This window comes from Macrobrachium nipponense, chromosome 20 (assembly GCF_015104395.2).
Source record: "Macrobrachium nipponense isolate FS-2020 chromosome 20, ASM1510439v2, whole genome shotgun sequence".
In the NCBI taxonomy this organism is placed as follows: domain Eukaryota; kingdom Metazoa; phylum Arthropoda; class Malacostraca; order Decapoda; family Palaemonidae; genus Macrobrachium; species Macrobrachium nipponense.
The window spans coordinates 19,129,514-19,154,379 of record NC_061089.1 but is presented as its reverse complement, the minus strand read 5'-3'; the positions used below and the strand labels follow the sequence as shown (position 1 = coordinate 19,154,379).

The 24,866-nt window shown below is 48.6% G+C and overlaps 1 protein-coding gene across 1 annotated transcript in view; it reads right to left on the bottom strand.

Moving 5' to 3' along the window:
• LOC135222756 (uncharacterized) overlaps positions 1-24,663 on the bottom strand; it is an 83,253-nt gene extending 58,590 nt beyond the window's left edge. The window contains exons 1-3 of the mRNA XM_064261012.1: positions 24,480-24,663; positions 22,531-22,698; positions 21,068-21,305 (exon numbers count right to left, since the gene is read on the bottom strand). Coding sequence (XP_064117082.1) covers positions 21,068-21,305; positions 22,531-22,698; positions 24,480-24,598 — 525 coding nt within the window. The 5' untranslated portion in view covers positions 24,599-24,663. The remainder of the gene's footprint in view (positions 1-21,067; positions 21,306-22,530; positions 22,699-24,479) is intronic.
• Between the last annotated feature and the right edge of the window lie 203 nt (positions 24,664-24,866).

The following is a 24,866-nucleotide window of genomic DNA, read 5'->3' as shown; positions in this document are numbered from 1 at the left end:
GAGGGTTACGTACATAATTTTAAGGATTGGTGCTTTCTCCTTTACCTAGAACGGCTTACTGTGCTGCCACAAACGGGACCTAACGAAAAGCATTTATCATACAGTAACTCGTACGTCTTTTAACTAATGGGAGCAAACACAACAGAGTTGCATCTCCTCATAAGTTGTATCCAAAATGTTCTTTAGTGACATATTTCTTTGGAAACGCCACAGAGGGTGCGATTGCTCGAACTTAGTGGGCTCCCTCTTAGGAGATAAACGACTCATTCTCGGACAATTCTTATGACGCTTCTGTGATAACACTTCTCACAAAGAAGCGGCCTAATGGTTCTTGGACATGCTCTATGAGGGTCTTATTCACTGAGCACCAAAGACTTTTCTGCGAACCCCCAACTGTCTTTCTTCCTGTCCAGATAAAATTTTAGAGCTCTAACTAGGGCACAGGGAATCTTTCTGCCTCTGCCCACCCAAGCTAGAAAGTCCTTTTAACTTCTGAAGCTCCTGGGCCAGGGATTCGAAGGGTTTTCATTTTGGCCAGAAAAAGGATGAAATGAACAAATTGATGAGTCATCCTTGAAGCCAACTCTGATTCAAGGGCGTGCAACTCACTGATTCTTTTTGCCGTTGCAAGAGGACATCAGAAACACACTTTCTGCGATATTACGGAACGAAAGCAGTGTGAAGTGGTTCGAATTCATCTGATGAAAAGAAAGTTAAGACTACATCTAAGTTCAGCTTGAACCTTAGGTTCGTTCCTGTGATTAGATGTTCGAATGAACGAATGAGTCGTGCAAATCCTTGTCATCGTTAGATCTAATCCTCTGTTTCTTAAAGACTGCTGAGAGCATACTCCTGTACCACCTGAAAGTGGTTACCGCAGAGATGCGACTTTTGTCTAAGAAACAGAAGGAAAATCTGACATGCGGTCACAGAGGTACTGGAAAGGAGGACAGCTTCTCGACCTACACCAGTTTCTGAAAAAACTTCCCACTCGATTGTACACTCGTCTAGTAAGATGATCTGCGGGCTATAGCAATTGCATTTGCTGCCATGGCGAGAAAAAACCCTCCGCTCCGACGAGTCTTTAGATAGTCGAAAGGCAGTCAGAGCAAGAGCGGGTAGATTTTGATGGTACCTCTCGAAGTGGGGTGTTTGAGCAGATCTATTCTGTTGGGAAGAGATCTGGGGAAGTCCACTGCCATTCCATCACCTCTGTAACCAGATTGAGCTGGCCAATACGGAGCGATCAGAGTCATCTTGGTTCCTTCGGATGCCACGAATTTTTGACTACTCCCCGGAATCTTGAACGGGGGGAAAGCGTTTAAAAACGTCTATCCGACCAGGTCCAGGAGAAAGGCGTCTGTTTGCATAAGCCCGGGGATTCCCCACCAGGGCACAAAAATGTATCTATACCTTTTGGCGAGGAATGTGGCGAAAAAGATCTATTTGAGGGCTTCCCCCAAAGGCGCCACAGGCTCTGGACAGACTTCTGAGTGGAGTGTCCATTCTGTGGGAAGGACCCTGGAATCTCCTGCCTCAGTCTGTCCGCTATCACATTCCTCTCCCCTTGAACAACCCTTGTTAGAAGAATTACCTTCCTTTGGTTCGCCCAAATCAGTAGGATCAGTGCCAGCTCGCGTACAGAGCAAAAGAGGTAGTCCCTCCTTGCCTTCTTGACATAACCAGAGCTGTCGTATTGTCCGAATTTATCTGCACGACTTTGCCTATGACGAAGTGTTCGAAAGCTCTTAGCGCCGGTGAATTGCTAAGAGCGCTTTGCAATTTATGTGCCATGGCACACCTGTTCTGCCGAACAGTGCCTGACACTCTCTGGGTCCCAATGTTGCACCCCAGCCCGCCTCCGAGGGTCTGAAAACAATGTCAGGCTTGGGTTAACGTACTTGCAGGGACACTCCTTTGTTTTCTTTAGTGGACGCAACCACCACTTCAAATGATGTTTTATTCTTCCGATATTGGAAACGTATCGATAGCTGACCTGTCTTCCAACTCCACTTCTTCTTAGGAAGAAACTGAAGCGGTTCGAAGAAGTAATCCTTCCTAGGAGAAAGAACTGTTCGAGAGAGGAAAGGGGGTTCCCAGAAGGCTCAGGACCATTCCCTCGCGAAGTGCGGGCTCTTCCCTAGAAAGTCGATACTGTGGCACAGTACTTTCTTTAGTCTCCTTGCGATGGAAAAGCTCGAAAACCCGAGGAATCCTCATCTGAATCCCCAGATAAAACCACGTTTGGCTGGGATCATCTGAGGGACTTCTCTGAGGTTCACGATCAGTCCCAAAAGGACTTTGTCAACTCCAGTGTTATTAACAGGTCCCTCCAAAACACTGCTTTTGAGACCTGGTTGATGAGCCAGTCGTCCAAGGTACATTGAGACATTATCCCTTTCAAGTGTAGGTGTCTCGCTACATTTTTAATCCACGTCTGTGAAGACTTGAGGAGCCGTGGACAGGCCGAAACACAGTCCCTGAAACTGAAATTCCTGGCCTGAGACATAAATCGAAGGTAACTTCCTGGCGACGAATGGTGGATCGGGATGTGGAAGGTATGCGTCCTGAAGGTCTATGGACACCATCAATCCCATTGCCGTAGTGCTTGCGAAGGATTGAGGCAGACGTTTTTCCATGCTGAACTCTGTTGTTCGAAAATTGTTCAGCGCACTTACGTCCAGTACCGGTCTCATCCCCCGAGGGCTTTTGTTACAAGAAAACAAGCGGTTGTAAAAACCCAGGGGAGTTGCAATCCAGTACAAGTTCTATTGCCCTTTTTTCCAACATCTGTTCCACCATTTGACGAAGAGTGTCCGTCATTCATTGGTCCCTGTATCTGGGGCAATTCCTCGAGATGTTGTCAAGGGAGGAATGTCCTTGAATGGGATGCGATACCCCTTCTTGATAACGCATCGTCCAAGTGTTGGTCCTAAGTCTTCCCAGGCTTTCGCAAAAATACTGTAGCCTGGCTCCTACGGGTGTCTGGAGGACAGAAACTCTCACTTCCCTTTCTTAAAGGCACGGAAGGAAGACGCCCCTCTTATCGGTTGACTTCCTTCGGCGATCGGTTTAAGTTGGAAGACCCCTCCGAAAGGGCTGTTTCTGAGATGGGCGAGCCACTTTCTTCTCCTCACTAGCCACAGGACTATACTCTCATTTGATGGATTGTCTCAGGAGTCCTGGGTGAGACTTTACGTTCAGAGAAATGCGGATGTCCTTCACCAACTGCGAGGGAAAAGGTGTTCAGAGAGAGGCGCAAAAAACAATAAGGCGGCTCTCTGGGAATGAGAGCGGCCGTTTGTGAGGAAAGCACTGTGCACCGCTCGCTTTTCTTTAAAATCCTGCAAACCATATAGAGAGCATACCTCAGTGATCCATCTGAACAGCCTTATCAATGCAGGTCTAGGATGCCAATTTCAGGGTTTTGGGTCGAGTTGTCATTTCTTGAGATTCTTGGCCAGAAACCCAAGGGACCAACTAGAAGGTAAAAACTTCTAAGTGTGAAATAGACCCTTGATGAGGTGCGTTCCGTTCCGAAAGCCCCCCATGTAACCTCGCTGCATTCAAGGCGTGCCTTCTAGACGAATCCACCAAACTCGAGAAATCTGATTTGGCTGAAACGGACAGAGGGACAATCCCATATCCTCTCCCGTTTCGTACCAAATTCCTCTCCTCCCTGTAAGTTTGGCGGGAGGCATACAAAGACCTTCAGTTCCTTCCTAACTCCTTTCTTCTTCTTGAACCCAGGAGTCAAGAGATTGTAGCGCTTCTCCTCATAGAAATGGCAGGCTTCATTTTAAGGAAAGAGGAAGACTGAGTGTTTTTCGTGCTCGAAAATGCGAAACGTGGTGAAGGGGGAGCAGCTGGTGTCCAAAGAGTTCTCCACTATTCCTCCAACAGAAGGGACGAAAAAGGACTTTAGAAATTGAGATCTTCCTTCATTTCGTCCTCCGAGGCATCTTCTGGGTTAAGAGGTAGGAAGGAGAAGCTCTCTCCTTTTCATACCGGACTCCTTTATCTCTCGAGTGTCAGGTCATACCGAGGAATGCGCCTGGTGTACAGCAGGAGTACTCGCCTGGAGGAGTAGGTGCTTGGGATCCTCCTGGCTCATGGCAGGCGCAAAGCGCCTCGAATACTCCTGGCTTCAGAAGGCGCATGGGCGCCTGGCAGGCGCATTTTTCATCAGGCGCATGGCGCCTGGCAAGGCGCATTTTCATCAGGCGCCCTCGGCGCCTGGCAGGCGCAAAGCGCCAGAATATCCTGGCTTCAGCAGGCGCTGGCGCCTCGCGATAGGCGCATATGTGCATAATACTCCGGCGCGTGGTTAGGAAGTATTAAGTTCCGCATACTCCTGGCGCCTGGAGGAGTATAAGCTTCGTAAAACTCCTGGCGCCTAGCGGAGGAGTATGGCCTTTATAGGCGCATTTTGTTCAGAATACTCCTGGGTTGGTAGGAGGTATTAAAGTTCCGAATACTCGGCGCTCTGGGAGGAGTATAATCTCGGAATACCTCCGGTGCCTGGGAGAGGAGTATTTATTCAGAATCTCTGGTGCTTGGGAGGAGTAATCCGTCTGATGTTTGGTAGGCGCTTCCCGGCTTATAAGTGCTCTACTCCTAATCCGGCTCCGATCTTATTCTTCACCAGATCTTGGCGGCTTGATATGAAGATCTTGAATGTTGTCCTGGCTCGTTACGCCTACTCGGAGTTTGGGATTTGGTTGGCGCCCTACTCTTGACAGGAGTAGCTTCCTTTCCTACTTCTGGATGCCTAGCGCACCGCCCCCCAGAGATGTGCCGCCTGTGCGACAACTCCCCTGAAGGATGCGTCGCGCCTGGCAGGAGATAGTTCTTTAGATCTTTTAATAGGAAGCCTATCATCCTTCGTACGAGTAGGCTCCTTATAACGAGTCCTACTAGCAAGGGCTAATTGCTCTTGCATATTCTCAAAATTTTCTTAGTGAGGAATCTTCCGAATTTAGGAGAAGGAGGAGATCTGTAAGGCGCTCCAGGATATCCTCCAGTCCCAGAGTCTGACTGTATTTCTCGCCCTCTTTACTAACGAAGGCGCCGCTCCTTCCGAGAAGCGCTCGGGACTCGAATTGATCTCATGTCAGCCGGCGCCTGGCGCCTGGCAGGCTCTTGCATAATCCTCTGCAAAGGAAGGGAAGATTCGACTCCTTCCACCCTCTTCTCGAATGGTAAGGGCGAACCCGCGACGAAAAGAAACTCTCTAGGACCTCTTATAGCGGTTCTTTAGGCAGTCGGATCACGATCGATTCTGAGAAGGGGACGCATGATCGCTGGGGATTCTCCACAACCCCGTACGCTTTGACTTCCTTCTCTCAGGGCCAGCGGAGCTGGAAGAGGTCTAGGCCTGGGCGCGTCGCAGAGACGGACCAGAAGCCCCCTCCACTTACACTGGGGACACTAATATCACGATCCATTCACTTCCTTACCTTCCAATGCTAGCGGACTTTTTCTGGCATTTTCTGAAAGGGAAGCTCTAAAGTTTGCTATATTTCCGACGCCGAAACTAGAGGGATTAGCCATTTGTGAACGGGCCTATGAAACAGAATGGTCAATTATCATCATAGGAAGAAGCTACAGAGCTAGAAAGTAAAATCATGAGAGGCAGACCTTCTATGGGTTTTCTATCCTCTCTCATCTCTCCCTAACTTCTTCACAGTAAGAAGTTAGATTCTTCCACTCTGGTGCACTCAGATTCTCACACTCATTCACGTATCTCAATTGAACATTCAACCATTTCTACACCCCTACAACTAGTGTGAGGATCTCACGAGTTTCGGAATCCTCACCTTACAGCCCTCATTCCACACACACTCTGAAACAACACTAGAATTCAGAAATATTCACAAAATCCAAAAAACCAAGTCCAAAAAACATGTCACGATAGCGAATGCCAAAACAACGGATCCAAGTACGTCACCAAATATCAGCGAGAGATGATCAAAAGCTCTGCGAAAAACGATCTAGTCAGGAGGAGGGAAAGTAAACAACAATGTTGATACAGCCGGCGACAGAGAGAATATGATTAGAAAACGGAATATTCCTAGTCCTGCCCAGAAGCAGGGTCGGTAGATCACCTGACCTACCTAGTAGCGAGTGCCGCGAATTTGACATTCTGTCGGGAACGATCGGACGTCTATAGCATGTATATATCGACAGGTAAGTGATGTGAATGAAAATTTGAATTTCTGGTCGGGGACGACGGAGTCTATAGCTAGTATATATCTGACAGGGAAGTGAATGTATGAAAAAATGATATTGTCAGTTACAATAAAGTTGTATACATAACTACCTGACAGATAATACTTAGCTTATAAAACAAAAAAAGAAACATAACTCCGTAGTTTCTCCGACAGAATATGGACAATTTGTCGAAAATTGCATTTTTCCTAAACTATACAAACATGAGGTCCTTTAACAATAGGAAGGTAAAACTTAGCGGCTCCAGCTGGGACGGCGTAAGCGATTGTTTATTCGAACAAGGGTGGACGAACGGTAGTTAATGATTGTCGGGTCGTTGCGCGCGCCGCGCGACCGGCGGTGAAGATCACTTTTGCTTTAGGCCCATGCAAAAAGTGCAAGGAGTGAGGGGTGGTTATGAGGTGGGACTATATGTAAGGGACCTCAGGTTTGTATAGTTAGGAAAAATGCAATTTTCGACAAAATTGTCATTTGTTCCGATTCGTAATACAAACCCTCGGTCCTTTTAACAATAGGAAAAGACTCACTTTTGGTGGGTGGAATCTGAGTCTTTTGGTGAACAGGACTGGTGTTCGTCCAACCTGGATGCCCTGGTTTTTTCGTAAGAGCAAGGGAGGGATCCAAACCTCGTCCGATTGTCGGGGTGTGCAAAGCAAATCAATGGTCAGACATCTGAGCCAAGTACTAAGAGAGGGCAAAGCGGTAATCTCTTCGTCCACGCATTGTAATAACTGGTTCCTGTACAGGATCCAACATAAAGTTATGGGTTTGTCTCAAGTAGGCATCACACTCCTTCCCCCTTGTTGGAGGGAGGGGAGGATTTTGCTTTATCCCTAAACTAAAAGGCTAGATTGGGGCTCGGTTGAGTAGATTACCTGAATCGGATTCATTTCCAGCATGGTGAACGGACCGTGACCCTCTGCCCACAGGTAGAGAGAGAGAAAGATGGAGAAGAGAAGCCAGGGCGCACTTATCATAAACCATTCATTCCTACAGTCACACCAGGAATCGATGTGTGTTCTGCCTGCTCGGGTGGCTGGGTAGCCTACAAAACGTGTTGAGCAGCCACAAGGTCCCAAGGGAAAAAGTATCCAAGGACTGTGGCAATATCCGAAGGTAGAAGGAAGGAAGGTAGTCTGGTTGGCCCAGGACACCTGCTTCGGACCCTGCGCCACGGAGAAGTTCTTGCGGAACGCAAAAGGAGGGTCAATACCTCTGACTTCGTGGGATCCGGTCGGGCGTACGGATGTCGTCACTACCATCAGCCTCGTACGCTCTCAGATCACCTCACGCAAGCAAGAATAGAAAAGCATGTCTTCTTGGATATTTTCTTGGTAACCCCAGTGCTAACGAAGGAGGCGTCGACACTAGGCCTGAGGTGTCGAGTTTTCTTCACGATAGCGCCGTACGGCCTCACAGGGACAAAGCAGCATCTCTATCCGTACGGTTGTCGGTGAAATCCATTAGGGAGGGATTGTGAACGACCGACCTGTCGTCAGGGATCGAAGGATTATGAGTCGTAGCTACGAAATTCGGGACGAAATCGAGCGTCACCGATCCCAGCCCTGGAATGTTTAACATGAAGGAAACAGACATGGAGTTCCCCTACTCTCTTCGCCGATGCCAGGCCAGCATAAGAGGGTCTTGAGGGTCAGATACTGTCTGGACGACTCTCGGAGTGGCTCGAATGTCTTCGAGTCAAACTCTAAGGACGAGAGTCACATCCCCACTCAGGTGGCCTGAGCGCCCTGGGTTGGGCAAGACCTTTCGAAAGCTCTCATTAGCAAGGAGATCTCGAACGAGTTCGAGATGTCCAGGTCCCATCAGTTTTAGGACGAGTGCCAGTGCCAGCTCTCATATCCTTTAACTGTGGGTACTGGAGAGGAGCTTCTCTCGGCGAAGAAATACGAGGGAAATCCGTACCTGCTTGAAGAGTTGGCTCTGAGAGGAGATAGACCCCGTCTACGACACCAACAACAGAAGACGGCCCACTTCCCATGGTACCCAGCTGCAGAGGACTGTCTGACTGCCCAGCAATCTCTGTTGCCTGCGATGCAGAGAAAAGCCTCTCGTAGCAAGAGCATGGGGGATAACAGCCAGCCAGTGTGGGAAGTTGTAGGGGAAGGATGAATCGGTCTGGTACCGCATTACGGTGTGTGGCTGGGCTAGAAGAAGTTGTGCAGTGGGGCATCTTCTCGGTCTTATGCAAGAAGAGCAAGCAGGTCCGGATACCAAACGGGCTTGAGGTTCGTTTGGGAGCCGCAGGATCATCCTGAGATTGGGGATTAGTGACCAGCGATCCTCGGATGTCATTTCCGAATCAGACAAAGGAGAAAGGCGTAGACGAAGAAGGTTTGTCCAGGGGTGTTGAAGAGCGTCCTCTGCAGCTGACCATGGGTCCGGCACGGCTGAGCAAAAAAATTGAAGTTTTTTGTTGTGCCGAGGGGTGGCGAACAGAGCTATGGACTGGACGCCCCACAGGTGAAGAGGCCTTTCCGCCCATTCTGGGGTAGGGACCACCGGTCCCTATTACCTGATCCCGACGGGCTGAGCTTGTCCGCTAATAACATTCCTCTTGCCTGGAATGTAGCGTGCTGACACTCTATCGAATGAGCCGTGGCCCACTAGTGCACCTGCACCGTCTAAACTGGTGTAGCGGGGAGAGACCACTAGGCCCCCCTGTTGTTGACGTATGCCACTACCGTGGTGTTGCGACATCAACACCACTGAGGTCCCATCAAGCCGGTCTTGGAAACTCTTGGAGAGCGTTAAACTCCCGCCTTGAGTTCCAGGAATTGGATGTGAAGGTGCTTGTCGTGATGGTCCCACACACGTGCAGCCAGCAACTCACCAGGTGTGCTGCCCCACATCCCTCGGTCGTGCGTCTGAGAACAGCAGCATCTCCGGGGGGGAGTGCGTAGGGGCACTTCCTCTAAGCTGGTCCTGTCGTCGAGCACCAGGCTAGGTCTGCCTCACCCTTCCCGTGATGGGGACACGGGGGAAGTAAAGGTGGATCCTTTGACCTTCTGTGTGACCAACTCTCCTTAGTCTCACTGGAGAGAACGCAGGTGAAGACGTCCGTGAGGAACTAACTTCTCGAGTGACAACAGGTGGCCGATAACGACTTGCCATTGCTGAGTGCCTGTTCCTTGCCGAGACAGGAACCGGCGGCTAGCCTCCCTGATTTGCTGATCTCAAGTCTGCGGGCGACTTGAGGTGATACCGTATCGATCAGCATACCCAGGTACTTAATCTTCTGTTGGGTTCGAGATCGGACTTCTCGTGTTTATCACGATCCCCAGATGCGACAAAACTTAGAAGCGATTCCCTGTCCTGCAGCAACTGCGAGCGGGAGCTCGCCAGGACCAGCCAATCGTAACGAGATACCTCAGAGACGTATACCGGTGCGAATGGGCCCAAGCAGACACCAGCGAGTGTGAAACACTCTCGTGAACCAACCTGTGGGGAGGTTGAATGAGACCGCCCCCAGCAGAGTGCCCTGAATTGGTGTACACGTCCGTCGAAGATGAAGCGGAGGTACTTTCTGGAGGACTGATGGATGGTATTTGGAATACGCACCTTCAGCGTCCACTGAAAGCATTGAATCGTCTCCCTGATGGAGTCAGCACGGAACGTGCAGTCCTCCATCTTGAACCGAGTCTGGCGAACAAATCGAGTTCAGGGAGAGAGATCTATCACCCGGGCGCCAGGCCCCCGATGCCTTTTACAACTAAGAAAAGGCGGCTGTAAAAAGCCCGGTGACCGATCTACTACGACTTCTACAGCTTCGTTTGGTCAGCCATGTGTCTTGATCCCTCCTGCCGAGAGCGTCGTCCTTTGAGGATCCCAGAAATAGTCTGCAGATGGACCGGGTTGGAGGTGAGGGGTGGCGAGATTTCGAACGGGTAGTAGGATTATCTTCCCCGAAGGACGTCTACTATCAGGTCTCGGCACGTAGTGAGCGCTGCCAAGTGCCAATGGCTCGCAGCACCCCCCCCACTTCCGGCAGCTGGTGAGGCGGGAACGCCGTCCCTAGCGTTTCCCACCCGCTTCGACTTCTTCCCCAGACACATCCTCGGGGAAAGGAGGGCTGGGAGGAGGGCTGGTTACGGCCTCCTTTAATAGAAGTTTGAAGCAGGAAGCGTCTTTCCTCGGGGCTCGATGGAGCCAGCGTCTAGCAGCCGAGGAATCGATAGCTAAACTTTAGGCTTAGCCCCAGATGTACGAGGTTGCCCAGAAACCCTTCGTACGCCCCCTGGTGAACCCAACGGTCACTGTCATCAGTGCGCGTTCATTCCACCGCATGCGTCCACAATCCTTCTCCCTTTGGGAAAGAGAGCGGAGGAACTCTTCATTGGTCCGTTACGTAGTCCATTTACCGCTTCACGCCCGGCCCGCTGCTATCGTGTAAGGACAGCGTTCCCTACGACGGAGAGAACCAAGTTGGCCCACAGGTTTGCCGTCTGATGGGCGAGGTAGGAAATGGCCCTACCCCAGACTGGCACAGTATCCTGAAGTCGGGGCGTATTTCGAGGGCCCCCCTCCCCCCAGCGCCCCCGCGTCGGACCGCGACTTCGGATAATGTGAGGGACCACAGATCCAAACAAGAGACTGCTGGAAAGCTGCTAGCCGGTCAGCTTCCAGGCCCACGTGCCTCCTGCTGCGAGAAACCATAGTTTCTCGACAGGAGATGCGCAGGGACAAACTGGAGTAGCCATAGCTAGCTCCTGGGTTAACCTGTTTGGGCGGTTATTGGATCTACTGATGGCACGTGTAGAGAACTTCCGCTGTCGCGCAGAGGAGGAGGAAGTAGCTGGAAGGACCGTCCTGATTAAGTTGAGTCCTCTCTCCTGAGACGAAATTACTCCACCTGGTCAAGGCAATGAGTCTGAAGCTCGAACGCGGCAGTCCCACCGTCATTTTGGGTTCCCTCTTCGGGCCCCAAAATGACTCGAGCCGGGACGTGGGCTCAGATGGTGGTAGCGGCGATCCTTACCCCAGGGTGTCGTTGTGTGACGAATCAGCGCAATAACCTGGGCAACGTTCTTCGGATCTCAGGATTACAGCTGGTCGAGGAGTAGGAACCCCGTCCAGTCCCTCCACAGGAGCAGCTCATTCGGAGACCCGCCTCCTTTCAGGAAGGCAGAACAGCAACAGACCACGACGGTGCCTCCAACCCTTGCGCGTACGACCTGGCTGGTCCTACAAACCATGCTTGGTCGTGCGGCGTCGTGGCTGGGATCGTTGAGGGCCGCACCTCTCACGATCACTCCTGGGTACCTCGCTCCTTCCCGGTGTTAGCACGAGGAAGTTGAAGGTATAGTGACGAGACAGACCTGACGCTCCACCACGTTCGGTTGGCAGAGGCCAGCGTACGTGAGGGGGCTGCAGACGATCACCAACCCGCGGTGGGGATCGTAGATGCAGGGCCTGGTCGTGCCCGCCTCCACCTGTGGCGAGCGGCTCGGGACTGAGCACGTCGTCCCCGAATTCGTGCGTCAGACTAGCTGCTGCTGGCCACCGTCTCCGTTCCGAGTCCCTGTGGGAGCGGCGGTCAGGTGATCTGCAGAGCTCGCTTTCGCGGATGAGACCGTGTGAGCGTCCGCACGCACGTCAAACCGCTGGTACCAGCCGAAAGCTGGGACCGTTGCGTCGAGGGGACCTCTTCTCAGCCTCAAACCGTAGGCCCGGTCAGAGAACCGTCCGTCAACCGAGGTACGGCCTGGTCGCACGAGAGCGGCGCTGGCCTGGCGAGGTCACTTGACGCGACTCTCGACAGCTTCTGACTCCGTGCTTGTCGTGACGGTGAGCAAGCTTCAGGACGTCTTGACATTGGCTGCAAGGTCGCCCGTAAGGAGACCGGTACACTCGGACCTTCTCGCGAACGAGAAGTCGAGCCGGTACCTGACTTAGCAGCAGTGCTACTAAGACCAGGCGCGGATGTACCAGCAGTAGCCAGCACATCCTTGGTCCCCGTCTTCTTCTTCTTTCTAGAAGAGGAGACGGGCCCCGTTCCCGAGGGAACAGGAGGACCAGCAGAAGCACCCCCAGTCACGCCAGAGCGAGACGGGCCCTTCGAAGGTCCCGTAGGAGCCTTCTTAGGGGGGGAGGAGGCAGCCTTCTTCTTCTTCGGCTTGGAAGCCTTAGAAGTCGAAGGGGAAGAGGCGGCAACAGACGACGAAGAAGACGATGAAGACGACGACGACATCTTCCTCTTCTTCTTCCTCTTCTTCGTCAGCTCTCTCAGGACGGAACGTCAGGTCTTTCCATCCACGGAAAAGTCGGGCCAATTGCCGAAGCAACACGCCCGACTGATCCTGTCCGGAAAGACCTGAGACCGGTCGCAGCACCTCCATGACGAGACGCGACGTGGGCGAGGGGCAGGCACGGCAGGAGCGGCAGGAACATCAGCAGGCAGACACAGGACCAGCACCAGCAGGACAGCACCAGCAGGACCAGCAGCAGCAGGACCAGCACCAGGACACCAGCAGCAACATCAACATTAGAGTCCCGCACCGCGCGCTTCGTAGGAGCGGCGCGAGGGGCTGGGCCAGCAACACTCGCTGCAGGTACGGCAGGTACGGCAGCATAATCCGGCGTCACAGACCTCTCCATCTCAGCCAAACTCATCATTGGGACGGGCGGTAGATCCAGGGGCGAACTTTTGGGGCAGCGAAAAGTCGGGCGTCGGCAGCACATAAAACCCAGGTGGCGGCGGCACGCCCCTCTTAGGCACGGCAGCGATCGGCATCTGAATTGACGCCGTTGGAGTCACTGACGCAATGTGTTGCGTATACACCACATGAGGAGGGGCGGCGTACGCTGGTGTTGACACCGTATTGGTCGTAGTTGTAACCACACCATGAGTTACCACTGCCGACCCCGCTAGCCGTTGAATCAAGCCCTGGATACTGGGGGCGCCCTGCAGTCCCAACGACGCCCCACACCTGTCCAAGGTCGTCACTCACAGAAGGCACACCTGAGGGAGGAACAGTCGGGTCAGTTAGAGGGGCACCCTCACGCCTGGGGGAGGACGAACCCCCCAGAGCGGACGGAAGACCCCGAATACAATTGCACATCCGGGTATCGGGCACCCTCCTCCACACTCGACGGATCGAGTGAGGAGAAGGACTCCGAAACCCCCCCCGCAGGGGAAGGCGCAAATCGTGGGGGACTGAGCTGGAGGCAGGAAGGATGACGAGGTATCCGTAACCAAAGGAGTCGCTGGAGAGCTTTCCGACGACTCTTGGTAAACCTACGCCTCTTCCTACCCTCGTACAGCACCCACTGCGCTCGGACCAATTTACACATACATCACATGGTTCGGTTCGGGAGCATTCTCGCCCCCGACACCGAAAACATAACTCATGAGGATCAATATCTGGGTTAAGAGCGGAATCCGCCGCATTACGCCCCTCCACCCGGGGACACACTCTACGGGCAGTTGGTGGGCGCGGCGAAAGCTCTTCTTGATCCATGATTAATTAATCTTCACTCAATGAAAAATGAAAACAAAGTACTTACAATTTCATTCAAGACCACACACAAACCAGTCAGAAGAAATTGTAACATCCAAAGCACACGACGAAAATAGCGGGCAGAGCGATGACGAACACGTCCTGTCACACCACGGCCGAAAGCAAAAGTGATTCTTCACCGCCGGGCGCGCGGCGCGCGCACGACCGGACAAGCAGTTAACTACCGTTCTCCCTTGTTCGAAGCTTACGACCGTCCCAGCTGCCGCTAGTTACCTTCCTATTGTTAAAGGACCGAGGGTTTGTATTACGTATCGGAACAATTCAAATTTCGCGGCACACGCTACCGGTAGGTCAGGTGATCTACCGCCCTGCCCTGGGTGGCAGGACTAGGAACCATTCCCGTTTTCTAATCAGAATTCTTCTCTTCCACCTGTCTCCTGCGGGGAGGCTGGGTGGGCCATTAATCGTATATATCTGTCAGGTAAGTATGTATAAAACTTTATTGTAACATGACAATATCATTTTATACATTCAACTTCCCTGCCAGATATATACTTAGCTGATTAGCACCCATTGTTGGTGGTGGGTAAGAGACAGCTCTAAACTACTGAAATAGACAGGTAAACAACATATGTTGTAGGTATTTATAAACCTTGGTTCCTACCTTATTAGGGCTGAAGACTTCGAGGCTACTGCCTTGTAGTCTGCTAGCCTCAAGAGCCTCAGCGAGATAATGATCTATGGCTAAGAGTTCTTGTGGGTCTGCCAATGGGGTCTTATCCACTTACTCGGCAGAGCCTAAAGGCCTTTGTCATTGGGTGCTATTCCACTTACATGACAATACACCTTGTTCAAGGAGCACAAAACCGATCCCGATCACCTGATCCTAACATCCATGTTAGTTCTAAGATTGTAAGGAGTTATCCCCGAACTCCTCACAAACAACCAAAAAACTCGAAACATAATTACACTTTCATTACAAAATATACAAAAAAAAATTTTGTACTCCCCTACTAGTCATACATACCCTTGATCGCCTACCAGCAATGACACTCTGCACCCGTGCGACAGTAGTGAGCTTGCTACTAGAAAACCAAGTACATATCTGACAAGAGGGTTTATGTACGATAAAAAACACAAAATTAAGGATCAGTCTTTGCTCCAAGACCCAGTACTGTATCTGCTGATACAAAAGGACCTAGCGAGAAGCACTTCTCATAGGTCACTCTCACGTCCTTTAGATAATGAGATGCAAACACTGAATTGCACCTCCAATATGTAGTCTCGATGATATTCTTCAGAGACATATTCTTTTGGAACGCCAAAGACGTTGCTACTGCTCTTACTTCATGCGTCTTGACTTTTAGAAGACCGAAGGATTCCTCCGAGCAGTTCTTGTGAGCGTCCGTTTAATAACGCTTCTCACAAAGAAAGCCAAGGCGTTCTTGGACATGAGTCGTTGGGGTTCTTCACTGCACACCAAAGACCTTGTTGACAAGCTCCCATCTGTCTCTTCTCTCAAAATAGAATTTAAGAGCTCTCACTGGACAGAGAGATCTCTCTATCTCTCTGCCTACCAGGTTAGATAGGCCTTTTACCTCAAAACTTCTGGGCCAAGGTTTGATGGGTTTTCATTCTTTGCCAGAAACATTGTCTGGAAAGAACAGATGGCAGCATCTCCTTTGAACCCCACCGTGGAATCCAGAGCGTGTAATTCGCTCGTCCTCTTGGCTGTAGCGAGAGCCACTAGGAACAAGCATTTCCTAGTAACGTCTCGGAAGGACGCCAGATGTAAAGGTTCGAATTTGTCCGATGAAAGGAATTTCAGGACCACGTCTAGATTCCAACTAGGTGTTCTAGGAGTAGCTGCTTTCGACGTCTCAAAAGATCTAATTAGATGCTGTAGTATCTTTGTCGTTAGCAATGTCTAGGCCTCGATTCCTGAAAACCGAAGACAGCATGCTTCGGTATCCTTTATTGTCGAGACAGATAGGTGTGACTCCTTTCTCAGAAAGAGGAGGAAATCGGCAATCTTCACTATAGAGGTACTGGAGGAGGACAGCTTCTGAACTTACACCACCTCCTAAAGACTTCCCACTTCGACTGGTATATCTTCTCGTCGAAGCTCTGCGGGCTCTAGCGATAGAGCCGCAGCTCGCGAGAAAAGCCTCTCGCTCTGACAAGTCTTTCGATAGTCGAAAGGCAGTCAGAGCGAGGACCTGGGAGGTGTGATGAAACCTCTCGAAGTGGGGTTGTCTGAGTAGATCGTGTCTGTTTGGAAGTGATCTGGGGAAGTCCACTATCCACTCAGTACCTCCGTGAACCATTCCTGTGCTGGCCAAAATGGGGCTATGAGTATCAACTTCGTGCTCTTCGAAGCTACAAACTTCCTGAGCTAACTTCCCCCAAGGAATTGTTTTGAACGGGCCGGAAAGGCGTAAGCCGGTCCACCACCCGACCATAATCCATGAGAAAAACGAGTCTATGTGAAGGCTCTCGGATCCTCTACCATAGAAGAGCAAAAGTTCTCTATTCTTTTGGAGAGGAACGTCGCAAACAGGTCTATGTGAGGTCTCCCCCACAGGGACCAAAGACTTCGACACACTTCTTCGTGAAGAGTCCATTCTGTGGGAAGGACCTGGTTTCTCCTGCTCAGTCTGTCCGCTCTCACATTTTTGATCCCTTGAACAAACCTTGTGAGGAGAGTTATGCCTCTTTCTTCCGTCCAGGTTAACAGGTGTTTTGTCAACTGATAGGGAGAACGAGTGCGTGCCTCCTTGCTTTCTTATGTAAGCCAGAGCCTGGTGTTGTCTGAGGTTGATCTGTATTACCCCGTCTCTGACTATCTTTTCGAAGGACTTTAAGGCTAGGTGTATGGCCACAAGTTCCTTGCAATTGATGTGCCAGGACACCTGTTCCTTTGTCCAGGTGCCTGACACCCTCCCTTGCTCCCAGCGTCGCTCCCCCAACCCCATCCCGACTCCGAAGCGTCGGTAAACAACACTTGGTCTGGGTTCTGCAGAGCAGCGATAAGCCTTCGTTCTTTTGAAGCTGAGGGATCCACACTCAGATGATCTTTTACTTCTTGTGGAAGTTGGAAGATGTCCGAGAGTTGACCCGTCTTCCAGTTCCACACCTCTTTGAGGAAAAACTGAAGAGGGCGAAGGTGAAGTCTCCCTAGCGAGAAGAACTTTTCCAATGAGGACAGAGTCCCTAATAGGCTCAGGTAATCCCTCGCTGAGCTGTCTTTTCTCTCTAAGAAGCTCGAGATTCTCGACAAACCTCGAGCGATTCTTCTTGCGAAGGATATACCCGAAAACCCCCCCGAAGAATCCATCTGAATCCCCAGATAGACCAAGTTTCTGGCCTGGGGATCAGTTGTGATTTCTCGAGGTTGACGAGCAACCCTAGCGAATCTATCATGTTTCTTGTTACTTCCAAGTCCTCCAAGCACTGACTCTTCGACTTGGCCCTGATCAGCCAGTCGTCCCAAGTAGAGGGAGATGTTTATCCCCTCTAGGTGAAGCCATCTTGCTACATTCGCCATCAGGTTGGTGAATACTTGTGGGGCTGTAGACAGACCGAAGCACAGAGCCCTGAATTGAAAGATCTTGTCTCCTATCACAAAGCGAAGATATTTCTTTGACTGATGGTGAATGGGAACGTGGGAAATAGGCGTCTTGCAGGTCCAGAGAGACCATCCAATCTCCTGGGCGAAGCGCCGACATGACAGAGGCGGACGTTTCCATACGAAACTTCTTTTTCTGTACGAAGCGATTCAGAGCGCTTACGTCCAGAACTGGCTCCACCCCCCCGATGCCTTTGGTACTAGAAAAAGGCGATTGTAAAAATCCCTGGGAGGGGAGTGGTGGATCTTGTACCAGTTCGATGGCCTCTTTTTCCCAACCCATTTGCTCCACCATGCTGAAGGAGAGTCTTTCGCATTAACGGGTCTCTGTACCTCGCTGACAGTTCCGAGGCGTAGATGTTAGGGGCGCGGTTTGTCGTCGAAGGGGATTACATATCCCTTCTTCAGGACCGACACTGACCCAAGGGTCGGCTCCCTTTGTTTTTCCCATACTCCTGCAAAGTTCAGGAGTGGACTGGCGCCCACTGGTGCTTGGAGGAGCAAACAAGTCACTTAGATCTCTTGAATGGTCTAAATGAAGACCTTCCTCTCTTTTCAGAGCTCTCTTTCTGGCAGGTGGACGAGCCGTTGCACCTCCACGAAAGGCTGCTGAGTAGGACGAGGTTCCTTCTTAACCGTTGCCACTACCGGTCGTCCTTTCTTGGACGTTTGAGTAAGTAGTCTTGTGTCGCCTTCTCAGTTAGTGAGGCGAGATATATCCTTGACTAACTGAGAAGGAAACAGATGATCTGATAGCGGGCGAACAGCAAGGCAGTCTTCTGGCTCGGAGAAACCCCTTTCGATAAAAGGGAACCATACACTGATCTCTTTTTCAGGAGACCAGCACCGAAAAGTGAAGCCACTTCACCAGAACCGTCCTGTACTGCCTTGTCCATGCAGGACAGCACGCTATGGAGAATTTCTGGGTTCTTCAGAAACTCCGGATCCTTAGATTTGTTGGCCAGAACTCGAGCGACCAATCCAGAAAATTGAACACCTCTAAAGTGACAAAAGTCCCTTTAGCAAGTGGTTCAATTCTGAAGTGCTCCACGTCGCTCTGACCGATCTAAGGAGTGACGTCTAGAGGCCTCCACTAAACTGGCAAAGTCGGCATCTGCAGAGGCGGGTAAAGAAAGACCCATAGTCTCTCCTGTCCCATACCAAATACCTCTCTTCCCGTGCAATCTGGAAGGAGGCATGCAGAATACCGTCTTTCCTAACTCCTTCTTCTTGTCCATCCAAGAATCTAAAGAATGGAGTGCCTTCTTCATTGATATCGCAGGCTTCATTTTCAAGAAGGCCGACGATTTAGCCGTAGCTGAGCTCGAAAAGAGCGAACGAGGAGAAGGAGGAGCTGCAGGACTAAGAGAATCTCCAAACTCTTGTAGTAGTAAAGAGGCCAAGACTTTGTAACTAGAAAGTCCCTCATTAGCAGGAGGATCGTCGTCAGACAACTCGTCTAACCCTCGATCCGACGAAGGAGAACGTTCCCGTTTTGAGGAAGAGTCCTTCCAAGACCTCCTATGTTCTGAAGGAGAGGAGCTCCCATTTGGCGAAGAGTCATAACAACTCCAGGACCGAGGTCCCCCCCGAACCCTCCTGACTCCTGGCTCCCTGACTCTTCCGCCTCCTGACTTCCGCCATCCTGGCTCCTGACTCTGCCTCCTGACTCCTGACTCCTGTCCTCCTGACTCCTGACTCCTGACCTCCTGACTCCGGCACTCCTCCTCCTGACTCCGCCTCCTGACTCCGGACTCCTGGCCTGGCTCCTGCCTCTTGACTCCTGCCTCCTGGCTCCTGCTCCTGCCTCTTGACTCCTGCCTCTTGCTCCTGGGCTCTGCTCCTGGCTCCTTGGCTCCTTGGCCTCCTGGCCTCCTTGGCCTCCTGGCTCTTGCCTGGTTGCCTCTTGGCTCTTGCCTCCTGGCTCTAGCCTCCTGGCTCTTGCCTCTTGCCTAGATGCCTCCACACTCTTGGCTCTTGGCTCCTGCCTCCTGGTTGACTCCTCACTCCTGGCTCTTGGCTCCTGCCTCCTGGGTGACTCCTCACTCCTGGCCGGTGCCAGACGTCTGATTGTTTCATCCAGGTTCGTACAAGAAACCTCACCTCGGGTAGGAGTATCGATCCTGGAGGTAGATACCCATACGTCTGGAGGATCTTTTAATAGGAAGGGAAGTGTCTTTCCTTCTAGGAGGCTCCTTTGACAGGACTCCTACAAATGACGAAATCTGCTCCTGCATCGCCATCATGAACCTCTTTGTAGCTTCCTCTTTATCCTCTTCGGGAGGAGGGGAAGGAGGAGGGGAGGAGTCCATAGCCTCCACCTCCTGCCTCCTTCTCACTCTGGTTGGAAGAATGGCTCTTCTCGCCTTCTTAACTCCCGATGGAGACTCCTCAGGGAAGTTTTCAGGGCTCGAGTCAATTGTCGGCGCCCTCCAACTCCTCTTGAGAGGCCGAGATCGATCGGAATCTCTCCAATCACGTCTCGGTGATGAAGAGCCCGACGACGAGAAACACTCACGTAGGACGCTTTTACAATAGCTGTCCTTGGCAGTCTGGGGTGTCACAGAAACCGCCGAAGGGACACCTGATCGGTGGGGATTCTCCACAACCTCCTTTCGGCTTTCGACATTCCTTCTCTCTGGCATGTGAGCTTGGAAGAGGTCTAGACCTAGGAGCGTTGCTGAGCGACCAGATGCCCCCTCCACTACACTGGGGACACTTATATCACTGTCTAATGACAAATCACTAGCCTTACCTTGTATGGCAGCCATTTTGTTTTCCATTATTTTGAAGGCTGCTTTTAGATCTGCAAGTTCTTTCGCTGGATCTACAGGTTCTGCAATAGGAGAAGGGGCTGCAATGGAAGGAGAAGTAGCAATACTTACCCTTGGGGAAGATCCCAAGCTTGGAATTAGTTCAGATCTAGAACTACTTAAACTTCTATGAGAAGCCTTCCTCGCTCTCTCTCTTTCTAACTTTTTCAAATAATTAGTTAGATTCTTCCATTCGTTCTCACTCAAATTCTCACATTCTTTACAAGTATTAGTAAAAGAACATTCATACTCCCTGCACCTCTTGCATACCGTGTGAGGGTCTACCGAAGCTTTCGGCAACCTCACCTTACAGCCTACATTCACACAACGTCTCACAACCATACCAGAGTCAGACATATTTAAAGAAAAATCCAAAATCAAGTCCACAAAACAGTCCACAAAAGCGTATGCCAATCCAACAATCCAGATACGTCACCAAAAGTCGGTCAAGAAGATCAATTGCCGGCGAAAAAAGAAAACCAATCGGGAGGAACCAACAACAATGTTGATGGTCCGGCGACAGAAAGAATTCTGATTAGAAAACGGGAATGGTTCCTAGTCCTGCCACCCAGGGCAGGGCGGTAGATCACCTGACCTACCGGTAGCGTGTGCCGCGAAATTTGAAATTCTGTCGGAGACGACGGAGTCTATAGCTAAGTATATATCTGGCAGGGAAGTTGAATGTATAAAACCAGTAATACAGGCCAAATGTTAATACAAGCCAAAACCATCTTCTGACAGTACAAATACCCCTAGACTAGCACCTATGAATTTCAGGATCCATTGGAAAGATTCACATCCCCTGATCCTAAACAACATTTGAGTGAAATAAAGGCTTGTAAAATACATTAATTTTCAAAAACCGAGTCACATATAGAATATGAAATATTTAGTACTAAACAACACTCTATACTAACCAGTGTGTGAGATAGTCCTGGTTCATCAATTGTATTGGACAGTTCTATTGGATCGGATATATTTGACTGCATATCATTATATCTTCTTTTATGTCTTTTTGACCCAGCATGTTTTAACAATTCTGATTTCCCGGCCACCAATTCTTTGTTACATGCAACACAATATGCTTTATCATGGGCATTTCCTTCACTTAACCAGCCCTCAAACTCTGGTAGTTCCTTCCAACTTTTTCGGAACCTGAAACATTTAAAAACAAATTATCACAAAATGAACTGAAATTCTAGAAAAACTTCTTCGGCAATACTAACAGTCAGCTAAAAGGTACATAGTATATCAATATTAGTATATCTAGTGGTATATAGCTCTAATATCTACCTAATGGGTGGAAATCAAACTGTGGTTAAATAAAGACATAAATTGGTAAATGCCCAGCACTTCAAAACAGTGGTCTATGACAATTAAGCTACCATCAAACATCAGTGAGGCTTTACTTGACGCTATCATGATGTAATGAAGATGCCGGCAAGGGCTAAAGTAAAAAACAGTATGATTACTAACCATTAAATGCCATAGACCATGATACTTTATAGACAAATGTTAAGTTGCCTCTCCCTTGTGATAAATATCAGCTTCACATGGACAAGCTTTGAGCAATATTTAAAAATTTATAAAAATAATATGATAATAAAATGACAATTGAAACTGTTGTGGCAGAATGGGTGAAGACTTCCTTAAAGGCTTTAAAGATCCACAGCCTACAACTGCTATTCATAAGAATAACTAAGAGCTCTAATTATACACAATGTACAATGATGCTGTATGCATAGATGAACCCATCTAAATATATATATAAGGTCTGTCTGAAAAGAACCCAATTTTTAACATTTTATTACTTTAGTTAAAAATGAATCTGACTAATCATCAAAATACAAGTACTGTCATAGTACTAAATAAATTGTTCCCAATCTTTTCCAAAGCCAAAGCTAGAAAATTGGGCAGTTCAGGACTACATAAAATCATCTTGCTTACTTGCCACTCATCACTCATCTATCTCGTTTTTGGCTAAGCATATGACAACCACTGTTCCCAACTGCAGTACTCTGAATATGACCCCTACAGACTATTTCTGTTCCAAAGATCAAATCCACCTTGCAAGGTTATCAATTTCACACAGTAGAAGTAAAAAAAAATATCAGAAATAAAATATCACCAGAAGTCATCTACAATATAAGTTAGAAAAAGATGAAGCCAAAGCTATATCTAGCTAAAAGTCAGATGTCAACCCCATGAACAACAAAGATAACAGTACCGTAATCACTTACAATAAAAATACAAAAATCATACATGAAATACTGCACATGCATCTAAAATTCTGAATTTTCAGATGGGTTAAAGGGAAAAACTTATTATCTTTAGCAACTAAACAAAGATGGAAATTATTTATATGATAAAAAGAACATACTTTTGTGAATAAACTCGTGATTTTTTCTTTCTGTCAGGTACATGTTTCACATCCTTTATATCTGTATCTTCAGGTTCAGCTTGTTCTTCTACTGAAACAACCATGTCTGTTGAAACGCTGGCAGCTTCGTCTATTGATATACTCAATCCTTGCACTTCCATTCCAGCACTGTAAAAAAATGAAAGATATAATTATATAACAGAAAAGTAATGCTTACATGACTTAATATTATATACAAGTAACAATAAAAAAACTCAATCGTATAGGTATAAACCAGCTAACTAGTTCTTAGCTGGAGGTAAAGTCCACAGCTAGTGTGCAAGAAGTGAACTTAAACTGGGTGATTACTTCATAACCTTACTGCAAAGGAATTCGTAAAGCAAATCGCAAGGGTTGATAATATTTCAGTGTAGTACGTATTTCAATGTAAACAAATCAAGCAATTGGAAGTTTTCCTAGATCCAAAAGCCTGAAGTCTTTTACACAGAAGTATTCACAGCGCTAGCTGGAAAGGACAGTTCAAACTCTGGCAAAGTAAATAAATTAATTTTAACTTCCACCATAACTGCTTGTTTAAACCAATTATCATCAATAGGGTAAAAAACTGCATGGTACAGGGGTGGACCATGTACGATCAATGTGTACAACCCCAAGAAAAGTACATTATAACGCGTCCTGACACCGGAGTAGAGGTCTTTAGCTCCGTTTCTCACCAACAACAAGTAGCGTCTGATGCCCATTTCCGATGTCAGGACGCGTTATAATGTACTTTTTTGGGGGTTGTACACATTGATCGTACATGGTCCACCCCTGTACCATGAGGTTTTTTACCCTATGTCTAGGAAACAGGCAAACCCCAGTGAGATGCCAGAATACTTTTATTATTTTACTTTAAACAATTAGTGCACTTTGGGCTTGAAAGTATACCTAAAGCATAACTTTCCCATGTTTTATTGTGTGCTTTGAATGTTTTGACATTGGTTTAGTTAGCAAATATCTACTTTTATAGATAATGAACACCACCCTTATATCCTACAATTTGAGGGGTCACAGTGGGAAAGTACCTATGCCTTTGGGTGGGGAAGACATGAATGGATGGGGAAAACACAGAACAAGGGAACAACAACAATGACTTTACATACCATCGATAGTTCTCATTGAGATTAAGGTAAGTTTATGGAATTTTCCAAACTAGGTATACTATGTGTCATGCACTACGGTAAGGAACTGGGACCTTATATTAGGGTTAGGGTGGTGTGCCTGGTTAGGATTAGGTTTAGGTTAGGTGTAGTTTAGTTGGTTTGTTCACTTGGGAACTAAACGAAAGTCAGAATCATTCAAAGCACACATTAAAACATAGGAAAATTATATTTTCGTTCAAAGCACACATTAAAAACTTAATAGTATTTTCATGTCCAAATTATGATGATGCTTAGTAAGAAAATTATATATTTTCAGGTCCAAAATGTAATTTGCTAGTGGATAAAACAAAATTTATTTGCCATACCTTTAGGATCAGGTTCGAAGTTAAATCAGGCAAGGGAGGAGTTAGGTAAAGCCCGACAATTCAAGTAAAGTTAGGAAGGTTAGGTTACTGTAGGTAAGTAGGTATACCCGTATAGGTATTACTCATTTCCAGTCATTCTGCATACCTAGGTACCTAGAGGTAGTATTATGAAATCCCGGTTTCCCACTCGGGGGCGGCTTATTGCAGATACTGGGGGTTCTAGTGAGTAAGTTATGCACACGCATCAAAAACACGAGAAAACCCATACTTATTTCACCCGTCTAAGAATGAATGGGGTATAGCCTAGGTGTACCTAGCCTAGTAGGCTAGTAGTGTAAGCATTCATCCCTGTTTTGAGGCAGGCTACGATAACATAAGGCTTGATTGTCATGCGAGTTTGAGATACTCAACTGAATCCTAAACTATCCTGTGTTGGACTTACGCTGTAAAATGGTGTGATACTCCAACAGGCTGCCCCACATAACCCGATTTCATACTTGTCACTACAATAGGCATCTTGGTTTCAGTTTTGACAGTTGTTGAGGACGAGGGACGATCCATGCTGGTAAAATTCCCCAAAACATTCCGGGTTTTCCCCCGGATTCGAAAATCATTCTAGCAAGTAACTTCATCATATTGTTAGCCGTCAAAAATTTTATGTCCTGGTGGCTGCCAAAGATCGTTGTTTTCTGGTTTTCTTGGGCAAAAAAGAAATGAACGTTAAATTATTTAACATCCTTGATCTTAAACAAAATCACTGTTTCTGGAACTCTCTGCGTTTAACTTTCTTCTTCGTCTCTCTCTCTTATCAATCTCTCTCTCTAATCTC